General features: G+C 38.3%; 2 protein-coding genes across 6 annotated transcripts in view; both read left to right on the plus strand.

Moving 5' to 3' along the window:
• Window positions 1-2,200, plus strand: part of akap12b (A kinase (PRKA) anchor protein 12b) — a 37,727-nt gene extending 35,527 nt beyond the window's left edge. For all 4 annotated transcript variants that reach the window (XM_077509820.1, XM_077509819.1, XM_077509821.1 and 1 more), the window contains one exon: window positions 1,530-2,200. The gene's annotated coding sequence lies outside the window, so the exon portion shown is untranslated. The remainder of the gene's footprint in view (window positions 1-1,529) is intronic.
• Window positions 2,201-4,978: 2,778 nt separating this feature from the next.
• LOC144010565 (ADP-ribosylation factor 6-like) lies at window positions 4,979-7,495 on the plus strand. Of its 2 annotated transcripts, none has more exons than XM_077510939.1 (2): window positions 4,979-5,137; window positions 5,410-7,495. In XM_077510939.1, exon 2 carries the CDS (start codon window positions 5,667-5,669, stop codon window positions 6,192-6,194), a length of 528 nt encoding a protein of 175 aa, XP_077367065.1. In that variant the 5' UTR covers window positions 4,979-5,137; window positions 5,410-5,666; the 3' UTR covers window positions 6,195-7,495. The 2 variants fall into 2 exon arrangements, with proteins under 2 accessions (XP_077367065.1, XP_077367064.1); XM_077510938.1 differs by having other exon boundaries at window positions 4,982-5,137; window positions 5,251-7,495.
• The last annotated feature ends 4,958 nt before the right edge of the window (window positions 7,496-12,453 follow it).

Here is a 12,453-nt window from a genome sequence, read left to right on the forward strand (position 1 = left end):
TCCATCAGCTTTCCTCCACCCTATCTTAGACACATTGAGTCTACACTTTCTTCCATTATAGTGCACAAGTCTTGTCGAGCTTTGACATTCCAAACACTGGGACGTGTTTTCATAAGCAGCATTTTGTAAAATTGTTATCAATGTCTCGTTTTCTTGAATGTACTTTAGTTTGTTTAAGGAGAGGTGGATTTAACTACATGAAGTGCATAATCAGGGATGAGGGAGGCAAAGATTGACCAAAGTGAAAATGTTAAACGGGGAGTCTTTTGCCCCGTTCATGCTGTCTTCATGGGAAATTGGTGCATCAGTGGTAATGTACAGTCAAACCTATCAGCATTTGCAAATGTACCTACTTAGCAATTATTATTAATTGGCTGTCATTAATATTTGCATTCAACAACACTTAGTTATTGACTTAGCGTATTTATAGTAACAATCATGGAGAGTGAATGGAAAAATGTGCTAAATGAATGGTGACACTGCAGTGTTCCGTCTCACTTTGGGGCAGGTAGATGATTATATCCATGACAAAATTCTGAAAAAAATTATTTTCAAAGATACACTAAGATGTACAGTATAGTTCAAAAGTTACATATGGTTTAAAAAGCTACATTTTTACACATAATTAGACATAACAAAAAATGTTCAGTGAATTACCAATTTGTAATTTTAGCTTTGCCCTGTGATGGAGTCTCAGTTTGTGGAAAACTGACACTACCACTAACCCAAAAGTGGGGGTTCGCTAATGCCATATAACAGATATAAAAATGTCCTGACATCCAATGTCTGCATGGACAAACCAGTTGAGAGAGGACAGGCTCATGTTTTGTCCTGTTTCTGACCTCAAAAGATAATCAGCCCTCCTCTACTCCTGTCTTGAGGATGAATAAACTTCATAAACCACCACAGTTAAGCTAAATGACAAAACCAAATAGACCTTTTATTTCTGCTAATGTTTGGGGGCTAGCTTGAGCAAGGAAGTAGCATTTTACACGATTGCAGCTGCGATATCTGTTATACCAATGTTAGATGGGTTAAACACATTTAAAAAAAAAAAAAAAAAGTTTATTCTACCAGTGTAAGGTAATTCTATGCCATCTATTATCAACTTTTTGAGTTTGATAAGGACAGTGATGTAACGTCATTACAAAAGCCTTGATAAATGACTGCAGCAAAATGGCGGACATCTTGACGCATTATCCGGCTAATTTCGTTTGTATTGTCTGTTATCTGGAACATAGCTCCGGTATTTGTATTTGTGCTCAGATTAAAGCAATGAAAGCACTACTTTGGCGCCATCTTGTGGCAATGAACTATGTTGGGAAACTTAATTTAATGTTGTGCTTTGGCGCCATCTTCTGGCAGCACAGGCTGACGTTATTTGATGTTGCTTATTCAGGGAGAAGCAGAACGAAGTTAGCTACACGAGGGTATTAAATAGAAATCAAGGATGTGGAGACTGGTCCCTGTATGCTGTTAAAGTTAATTGTTGCATGTTCCTAACATCTCTTCTTGCTTCCCCCCCCCAGGTGAAGATTCAGCACCGTTGCCTGGGAGACCAGGACGCGAGTGATGACAAGGAAGAAGCTGAAGAGTCTTGGTTGCGACTGCCTACTGACACGCCGGGAATGGGCTCCGCCCACTTCCTGCCCTGAGAGAGACTGAGTCACCGAGCTTCCTGTCCACCACCCTTACCCACCTCCCTCCATCCAGCCATGATCCCCATCCCCAGTCCGTCTCCACAACGAGGCAAACAAGTGGACGAATGTTTACCCATGAGTGTGCGTGTGTCTAATGGTGTATAGGCGTGAGAGAATGTCAGAAGGTAAACAGATTGTATATTGTATTTATATCGAGTATTCTTCCAAGCACCCTTTATTTTTTCATGTTGAGCCCTTTTTTTTGTTTTGTTTACTTTGTCACAAGTAAAGATTATTTTTTAAAATTCCACAAGCAACAAATCATTACCAAAGCTAATTGTTGCATAAGGCAGGGGCGTATTATTATTATTAGTAAGTATTCATATATTTTGTAGCAGCCATGGTACAAACTGTGATTTATATTGTCAGTAAGATAAAAATTGGAGTAAAATCCCCTCATGTTTCATGTATATACATAAAACATATGCTGCCTAATTTACTGTGAAAGAACCTTTTCACTTATCTTTTTTGTCATAACACAATAAAATACTATTATATCAGCCTCGCTTCATCATGTGGTAGAAAAAATAATTTGGAGGTTTAACGTAGTGCATTAATTTATGAATGTGAGCTACCAAATAATAGTGGAGGTTGCTTAATACATTAACAAATTTTGTTATGATGAATCAGAGGTTGACACCAGCACCAATGAGGAAAAACATTTATAAAGCCTTGCTCTTTTTTTTTTGTACATAACTATTCCCCCAAAACTCCTTTTAACCTTCTCAGTCAGCTTTGACTTCACTGTGAGCCTGTTAACATTTGTACAGATGATGTGTATACGCTTGTATGTACTGATAAAGCCTCTTGTTTTAACAACTAATATGCTTCATTCTCCGTAATATTCACATAAGCATGGTTTTAACGTCTTTTATATTTTACAAGCTGTTAATAGTATGGATACACAAACTTGTCTATGTTTCATTCAATAAAGTTGAGAGGGTGGGGGAAAATAAAGTGTCTTTTTTTTTTTTTTTTTTTTTCCATTCATGAAAATGACACAATATTACCTATAGTATATCAAATAATTTTCCCCATTCAAATTACTGTAGTACATAGCCTCTGCTAGCTTAATGCTAATGGTTTGCGTGTATTTACCAGTTAACAACGGATATTCCCAAATGGAGCAGCACACATTGAGAATGAAAATACTTTATCATCTGATGGATTGTAAAGAAATAAATTGGATTTATAAAGTGTGATTACTGTATGTACTGTAGTATCTGCGTTAGTTGAGGGCCTCTAGGTGGGAGTGGCCTCTTGAATGACGTCAGTGCCCACCTTTATTGAGCAAAGACATACTACTTTTAATTTAAGATATACAGTAGGTAAGCATTAATTATGTGTTGTCACCTGTTTTCATGAGTGTTTACATTTACGTATATCTAACACTATAGCCTAGCTGTGATGGTATTGATTGAGCCAGCATTACAACGTCCAAAGTTTTAAATATAGTTTCAGATTTCAAAAGAGGTTAAACGTAATGTTGGATGCTAGAATAACTAAAAGCAAACTACTCTTGGCTACATTTTGGAATTTAGTTACGGTTAGCTTCGAAGATGCTCGTGATGGACACTTATTATTAAAGTAGAGATTTGGCGCCATCTTGTGGCATCTTGTAAATCACTCATCTGTGCGACTGGTTATTTCCCAAATTACCCAATCTCTCATTCCATGACCTAGTCATTGACACGGTATTTTTTGCTCTTAATAGATTCATAAAATCCAAACAAAAATACTGTTTTACATCAATAACCATGTCATTACTTTTATTCTTTAAATATATGGAGAAGAAAAAATGTATTTAACTTGTGTAAACTTAGGTGAGCTAAATCTTGCTGACAGCCTCATTCATAATTTAATCTCCTTTTTTAAATGTGTACTTTTATTTTCTTTCATTTTGAGGGGGATGACTTCCTTATGATGTCTGTTACATTTTCTGTACAATAATGTACCACGCCAATGTTTTGTACATTTGAAATTTAATGTAGCCCCGCCCCCCAAAAAGAGAAGCCACTTCCTGTGCAGGTTTTTTTTTTTTTCACACAAAAACAAATACTGTAAATTTCAACCTAGCCTATGAAAATTAGTTTCTCTTTGTCATTTTTATTTACATCTGTGGTTTATAAAAATCCACTGGCGGTTTCTGGCATGTGCATTATATGCGGCCACACAGGGCAGCAATCTGACGTCTGCACGGGGAATTTGTGCCCCCTTGTGGAGGAATCACGTTCTGCAGAAGAGATGCCTTTTCAATGCTTTTGGCGGTCAACGTCAACCAACTTCGCATCAGCCACACAATTTTTATTTTATTTTATTTTATTTTATTTTATTTTATTTTATTTTATTTTATTTTATTTTATTTTATTTTATTTTATTTTATTTTAGTAAAATGCGTGACTTCTGCCTAGAAAAGCTGGGGAAACATTGGCAGTAGGCTACCTGATGCAAGTGAAACGGAAGGGGGGAAAAAAACATGATATAGAAAAATAAAATTTGAATTTATGTTGTACATCAGTGCTTCACGACTTTGCTGGCCCTGATTTAAGTTTTATTATTATTATTACTATTATTAATAATGTGATGAAACACCTCCCTCCCTCCGCCCACACACAACCTCCACGTCACTAACGTACGCAACCTCTTTGAATGAAAAAAAAAAAAAAGGGGGAAAGTTCAAAATAGAAATAAAGAGTAGGCAGCGCACTTAATTCTTGGAGGGAATGTTTCCACCCGTTGAAATCAACTTCAATGACTCAACGTGTGACTAATTATGTGAAATTCGTGTCGCAAACGTGACATTTAAGACGTTATGAGACACAAGTTGAATGCTCAAATGGCGCCTACGGAGCCAATCAGGCGTGCTGGAGTGCGCATGCGAAATGGCGCTCGGTGCGTTTAAATCGGGACATTTAAGTGTTATTGTTGGTCATGCTGTTTTTATACACAAAACGAATCGAGGTGTTTAATGTATATAAGTGTAAAGTGATCATTTGTGGGGATAACTATTGATTATCGGTGCAAAGACAACAGCTTTGAAAGAAAATTGCGTTAAAAAAAAATCTCGACAAACCATGAGACTGTGAAAAAGCAAGAACACATTAAGTACACAATAAATATCCTTACATACTCAAGGGCTGGCACTAAAATCACTTTTTAAATAAATTAATAACATAAGACTTGTTTAGAACGAAGTGGCACGCCCTTTTGCACCCTTTTGTGCTTAAACTACTCAGATATCCGAGCTTTCGACTAACACTTGAAGGCGGCACAGTAGTGAGCTGTTGTAGAGGAAGTGGCGCCCGATGTAGGTCCGCACCTTTTCCGGTAACACAGCACCGCGGGGCCGAAGGGAGGGAGCGAGTGAGAGGGTGAAGAGAGCCAGAGAGCGGGCGAGAAACGACCCGGGGACCGCGGGAAGGACGTCAGCCCGATAGGTGAGTCGTTTTCACCCCACTTTGATGCGTCGAAAGCGGGGACTCTTTTTCTTTTGCGCTGCAAAGTTGTCGTGTTCCGTCCTGACACCCCTCCCTGCTCTCGTGTCACACAGGAGGGAAAAGAGAGAAGAAAGTCGGATGAATTAGTCACATTTTCGGCCCTTGTTCCGCTTCATGTCCCGCTGTAGCAGAACGAGGACGATTCTGAACCCGTTTGTCGGCGAATTAACAGCAGCAGCTCCGCTTACAGAGGCGTTGAATTTCGTCACCAGGCCCGGGGCAAGTGGAAGACAACCGGCGGCCGAGGAGGAAGTGAGAAAACCCGGGCTTGTGACGGGGCCTGCCTCCGTGGAAGAAGGCGTCGAGACGTCCGTGGAAATGTTGATTGTGAAGGGCACAGGTTAGACTGAAGCATTCCCAGACTACACTCAAGGGCTTTATACATACCCACTCAGGTCACCTCACCACACTGTTGCATCTGAGAATCTTTTTAATACCATTCTAGAAGTATTTATGCACAGTAAACACGATGGGGAAAATGCTGTCAAAGATCTTTGGCAACAAAGAGATGAGAATACTGATGCTTGGACTTGACGCGGCGGGCAAGACCACCATCCTGTACAAGCTGAAGCTGGGACAGTCTGTCACCACCATCCCCACGGTGGGCTTCAACGTGGAGACGGTCACCTACAAGAACGTCAAGTTCAACGTGTGGGACGTGGGCGGCCAGGATAAGATCCGTCCGCTTTGGCGACACTACTACACGGGCACGCAGGGCCTGATCTTCGTGGTGGACTGCGCCGACCGGGACCGCATCGACGAGGCCCGCCAGGAGCTCCACCGCATCATCAACGACCGGGAGATGCGCGACGCCATCATCCTGATCTTCGCCAACAAGCAGGACCTGGCCGACGCCATGAAGCCCCACGAGATCCAGGAGAAGCTGGGCCTGACGCGCATCCGCGACCGCAACTGGTACGTGCAGCCTTCGTGCGCCACATCCGGGGACGGACTCTTCGAGGGCCTCACCTGGCTTACCTCAAACTACAAATCTTAACCCTGCTCGGAGATGACGCCGCCTCTAGCAATTGTATCCTTGTTTTAATTCCCGTTTTTGATCACTCACTATTCGGGTTGCAAAGGGGTGAAAGCATTCGGAAAATTTGGAAATGCAGTGAATCACGCCAAAGCCACGTTTAATATAAATATTGTTTTGGTGCCAAGAAGTCATTTTGAACTAAGGGGGAATAGCTTTTTTGAGTTAAGCCATAACCTTGTCTAAAATAAAAGTTTGTTGCTGCCATCTTGTGGCAACTTTAGGCAGTTAGAAACCATTTTAGCTGGGGGTTCACTGTATTCCAGATGGGAAATTTCCATGGGAATTAATGTAAATTTCTGGGAGGTTATTGGGAATTGAAGGTTTCACATTAAATTATTTTGGCATATTTGGACATCCATGGGAAATAGATTAGGTGGTACCTCAAATTTTGATTTGAAACACAGGGCAAAAAAAAAAAAAGCGAGAACTTGAAAAACTAATTTAGAGATTTGGTCAGAATTGTGCGACAAAATATCACCAATTAAATTTAAATTCCGTGTTTACAGTGGACATCGATTTGTTTTTGAGGAGAACACATCTACCCGTATTTTTTTAGCTGCATTTTCTCCACTTACCGTTATTTACATTTTTCCCCCCAGAGAATTTTATTTCTAAAAAGTTTTTATGTTTCATGGCACTTATAATGAGCATCCAGCACTGTATTCCCAATAATTTCCATGGAAAGTTTCCACCTCACGTCCCTCCTCACTTATAACCCCAAATTTATTTTTCTTCTACTTTGCTTTGTTCTTATTTGCAAATTTACCCCGGGGACATTCAGGAACCTCGGCACGAGTATTCCAGCTACATATCCAAATGTTGGGAGAGTCTTTTGAGGACAGAACATTTGCCTTTACTAGCGACATTTTCGAAGAATGTTTTTTTTTTTTTCTTTTTTTTTTCGGACCTCAACAGCAACAAGAAGTGATTGTACACAGTTTTGGATGTTGGATATTCACACACTGTGATATGGATCTCTATTTTTTGCTCGATTTTCCATGTTTGTAGTTTCAGCTGCCTTAACACAGAAAAAGTTGCTTGTTTCAGGGGAGGTCTGTTATTTGCTGCACTTGTTTAGTTTGACTGACTTTTTCGGACCCTGCCAAGTGTTTACCACCTCCATTTTGGTGCTCAAATGACCCACGTTCCTCTTTAATCGTCATCACATTTGTTTTACGCTCTTCTTCTTTTTTTTTTTCTTTTTTTTTGCTATGCTGATTTGCAGTAATAAAAAAACAAACAAAAATGTTATATCCACACCAGTTGCAGAAGTGCCGACTTTTTACACCGAGTCCTCCGAACTCGTGAGCAAACGATGACAAGTCAGCTTAAACGTGGTCACGTCGGATGTGGAAGTGAGCTCAGAGTTTGTCGTTTTAAGGCGACAAAAGGTTGAACGTCAAACGCACGTTCAGCAAGGGTGGTTGAGGAGGCTTATAGGTAAATGAAAGCAGGAAGTGACATATTTCTTGCCCCAAAAAATGAATTTCAGTAGCTGCAAATGATGCAACATTAGGAAGACCCACGCATACTAATTGTGCTTTTACAAAAATACTAACGAGAGCGGAACAATTTTGAAAAGTAGTTTAATGCTCTATTACAACTTTATTATAGTGTACTGAAATTCTAATATTTGACCATTTTATTTTTGTCATTATCAAAGTAATATCAACATAATTATATTTTTAAAAATGAAAGAATTTTACAATCCTCTATAGCTTTCCGCCATTTTGGTGTAAAAAGAGGCAGGTGTGAATTGTGGTTGCAAACATGCGAAACTTGATGAGTATCTGGTTCAAAGTACCTAAACAGCCATGTGGGGGAAAAAAAAAAAAAAAAAAAGGCTCCGTGTCTGTGTATAAAGATCATCAGGTCAGGAATTCCTCTGCTCTGGGAATGCTGGCTCGCTATCTGTCATGCTTTTGGAAAGAGCCGTCCATGTTTGCTCTCTGCCATGTTTGTTCACTTGAAGTTTGACCTGCTGCTGACTCGCACAAATTCCACTTTCCAGCACTTGCTGGGAATACGTTGCATTGTCGCTGCTGTTTTTTTGAGAGGATGTCAGCTGCAGAGGTCTTTTGAACGGCACACACTATGACTCAGTTCAGTTGAGCGCTGACCTCCAAGAAAGCTAAAGTAAAATGACACTTTTTTTTTTTACGTAGTTTTGTGTGCAGCAGCCTCGTAGTCATAAGCGTGCACGTTTGAATTTGGACTTCCACCTTCCAGTGGCTAGTTAGCATGTTGATTGTTGGCTTGAGTCAAAATTGTCCATAGGTGTGAGTGTGAATGCATGTTTGTTGTGTGATTGGTCACCACCTCTCAACAGGTAGACACAGCTTGGTAGTTTTGGGCTAGGATGTGTTTTTGTTCTCTCACCCACAATGTTTGTTTGTTTTTTTCCAGGTAATATTTTTTGTTTGTTTAATTGAGCATTTCTCAGTTCATTTCCCCCTTATTTTTAGCTTGAATTCTTCAAGATTTTTATTTATTTATTTTTTATTTTTTCCAGATAATATTTGTGTTATTGGTACTATTCTCGTATTATTTTAGGTAATATTTCAAATTTCTAATATTTTTTGCCCATAGGCTTTTCCCCTCGTTTTTCAGCTAATGTGTATTTTTCAACTTTTATTTTTTATTTTTTTTTTACTTGTCTAATTTTGTTTTTCAACTAATACTTTTTTTTTTTTTTTTTTTTTTTACATTTTTCTATTTTCATATTTTTTCAACTAAGATATTTTTTTTTGTAGTAACCTCATATTGTATTTTTTTTGTCTTTAGTTTTCTCTTAATGTTTTGCATACTTGAAAACAAAAGTCATCTATTTCTGTAAAACATAATACTTTTGTTTTTGGGGGTGCAATATTTTTGTATTTTGTATTTTTTATTTTTCCTATGTAGGTTGTTTTTTTTTTTCCAAATCTAATAGTTTTTTTTTGTCTAATATTAGTATTTTCTAGCTAATGTTTTTGTACATTTGTTGTGTTTTTCAGCTACTATTTGTGTATCTTTCAGTTACTTTGGTGTTTTGTTTTTTTCTGTTGGAATATTTTTCAAGATAATGTGTTCCTGTATTTTTCAGCTAGCATTTTGGCCTTTTTAATATTTGTATATTTTCCAGATGATTTTGTATTTTTAGCTCATATTCATTCATCTCCTTCATCTCTCAGCTGTTTCAGCAGCTGATGTGCCCCTGCGCAGTCGTCCTGTCAGCTTCACCTGTGACGCTTTTAAAACGTTCCAAGCCCTTCATGACACATTCTTTCACTTCCTCCCAAGTCAGAACTTGGTGAAAGAAGCACTGCGGAAGTGCGTAGTGCCTTAATGCTAATGATAAATTGTGCTGTGGGCTGACTTAAAAACGCCCGCAGAACCAAAAATTGTCACCGGGCCGCACTTTGAACCTGCTATCGGACAAATACTGTAATTTGCCACTTCCTCACTTTTGATTGTAATCTGGCGTCAGTTCTTCATTCAGTCCGCCAGACAGGAAACCATCGAGCAAGTGCAGGCAGTTCACTCATTAAATAGTAGCGTGGCCCCCTTGTTGCTAGTCTGGAATGTGAGAATTTCCTGTAGAACCATATGCGGTGAGAGAAATGGGGTCTCAAAATGTGCCACATGTTGTTGACACATTTTTTAGGTAATTTTTGTGGAGTACATGGAAAAATAGATCCATTGAGTGGGTTGAATGATTTTGAAAAATAATTTTTGATTTTTGAAGGTCTTTTTTTTTTCCAACAGTTTTTTTTTATTTTATTTTATTTTTTTAAGTTTGATTAATTTGGGAATGCTGAAGCATTCCCACATATGTTGTGATTTTTATTCTTCACTTTTTTTTCCCGCGTAACAACTCCCACATAATACATCCAATTTACACTGTTCAAAGTTCAACTAGTTTAAAAAATTCACGCAAACTTCCCCCCATTCATTTTCAATGGGACATTCAACTTTTTCTAAGTGTCACTTTTCACACCCACTTCCATACATATAACTTACCATCATTACCAGGTGTCTAATACTGCTCGGTGGCACAGATGGTAAAGGCCATTGCCCAATAACCAGGAGATCATAATTTCATAATTTATCACTCAATTTACTTCATAGACATTCCACATGCATTCAAAATGTTAGTATTCAGCTTTCAGCATTCCCACGCAATTTCTCCAGAAATTGCACTTAGTCTAGTTGTTCAGCATTAGTACTGAGTTTCCACATGGAAAGTATTAGAATTGTAATTCTAACTAGACTAAGTGCAATTTCTTGAGAAATTGTGTGTGAATGCTGAAAGCTGAATGCTAATAGATGAATGCTAAGATGTAAATTGAGAGATAAATTATGACATTATAACCTCCTGGCTACTTGACAATGCGCTTTACCAACTGACGTGGAAAGTGACACTTAGAAAATGTTGAATGTCTATCCCATTGAAAATGAATGGAGAAAAGTTTATATTAAATTGTGCAAATACTGTAAGTAATGTGGAATCAGACAATAAATACCCCAGGAGGCGTGAATTTTTTTTAAGCTAGTTGAACAGTTTAATTGGAAGTATTATGTGGGGGTTGTTAAGCGGCAAAAAAGTGTGGAGAATAAAAATCATAATAACGTGGGAATGCTTCAGCATTCCCACAACTAAACACATTGCAGCTCAGCCACTGGCTAGCCGACGTAATGGCTAATATGCGTTTGTAAATAGCAGCGATTAAAAACAATCAAGTGTCACTGTGGTGCAATACTTAAGTGTTAAGTAACTACGTTTGTTATTTGTGGCCTTCACAACTTACGTTCCCTGCCTAAATTAGACACGACGAGCCAAATATAAACTGCTAATCACGAGCCGTCTGTTGCGTCGCAGTGCGCGTGCGTGGCTTTTGTGTCGTCTGTAACAGGTCGCCTGCCAGGTGGATCAGCAAAGGAGTTCGTCAGCGAGCAACCTGACAAATTGCCCGACTCACGTGAGTTCACTTTCATTTTCCATCCTTCTCCGGGGGGGTTTCCTGTTTCTCTGGATGGCGCATTCACGCCCTGAGGGAAAGTACATTTTTGGGTTGACTTCCCCTTTAAGGTTGAAACAAGGTCAAAGTACAGTAAAACTAAAGAAGTGGGAAAACAAAGTGTATAATAATATCATTAATGTAGGGGAAACAGTGAAAAGTACAATTTAAAAAAGGAAACTAAGGTTAAAAATAAATGGTAAGGTTTAAAGTCTAATGAAAGCTAAATGTCAAATAAAAAAATGTAAAAACTCTAAAAAAAATAAAAATATATATATATATATATATATATAGTTACAGTGAAAATAAATGTAAATATTCGTAAGCTAAGAAGAAAAACAAAAGATAAAAGAGGAAAATGTAAAACGAAAACAAAATAAAATTTGATTCATATTTTCTATATATCAATCAATCAATCAACTTTATTTATATAGCACCTTTCATACATTTAAAATGCAACTCAAAGTGCTGGACATCCATAATGCAATAAAATAAAAGAAAGAAAAAGCCCCCCCATCCCCATGATCGTACCCACAGACACACCCAAAACCCAACAAACACATGAAAACCACAACATGGCTGGGCACAGATGTACCCTGTAAGGAAAGGCACCCAGGAGGAGTTCATCCACAGTGAGATGGATGAAGACCAAGCATCCCTCTCACTGTGGAGGCTCCCCCATGAGAAAACACTGGAGCTAAAAATTTTATAACTACCAAATAAAAACATTTAAACACTAAAAGAAAACGGTTAAACACGATAGAAAAAATAAATAAATAAAAACAAAGCTACAGGACAATATAGATTAAAAGTTAAATAAATAAAAGGGGATAAAAAAGTAAAAATAATAATAAGTAAAATAAAATAAAATAAAATAAAAATAAAAAAGGTCAATCAAATGCCAAACTAAAAAAGTAAGTCTTAAGCCTCCTCTTAAAAACATAAATATTCTCTGCAGACCTGATGCTCTCTGGCATGCCATTCCATAGGTGAGGACCATAGTGGCTAAAGGCAGCTTCACCATGTGTCTTGGTCCTCACCTTTGGAATAGTTAAAAGGCCGCTGCCAGAAGACCTCAGAGGCCGCGAGGGGTAATAGGGTAAAAGCAAGTCAGATAAATAAGATGGGCCAAGACCGTTAAGACATTTAAAAACTAATAAAAGCACCTTAAAATCAATCCTGAAACGCACGGGGAGCCAATGCAGCGATTTTAAAAC

This window comes from Festucalex cinctus, chromosome 21, assembly GCF_051991245.1.
Source record: "Festucalex cinctus isolate MCC-2025b chromosome 21, RoL_Fcin_1.0, whole genome shotgun sequence".
Taxonomy (NCBI): Eukaryota; Metazoa; Chordata; class Actinopteri; order Syngnathiformes; family Syngnathidae; genus Festucalex; species Festucalex cinctus.

Coding starts and splice junctions, on each gene's coding strand:
- LOC144010565 (XM_077510939.1), top strand. CDS start 5,667: ATGGGGAAAATGCTGTCAAAGATCTTTGGCAACAAAGAGATGAGAATA.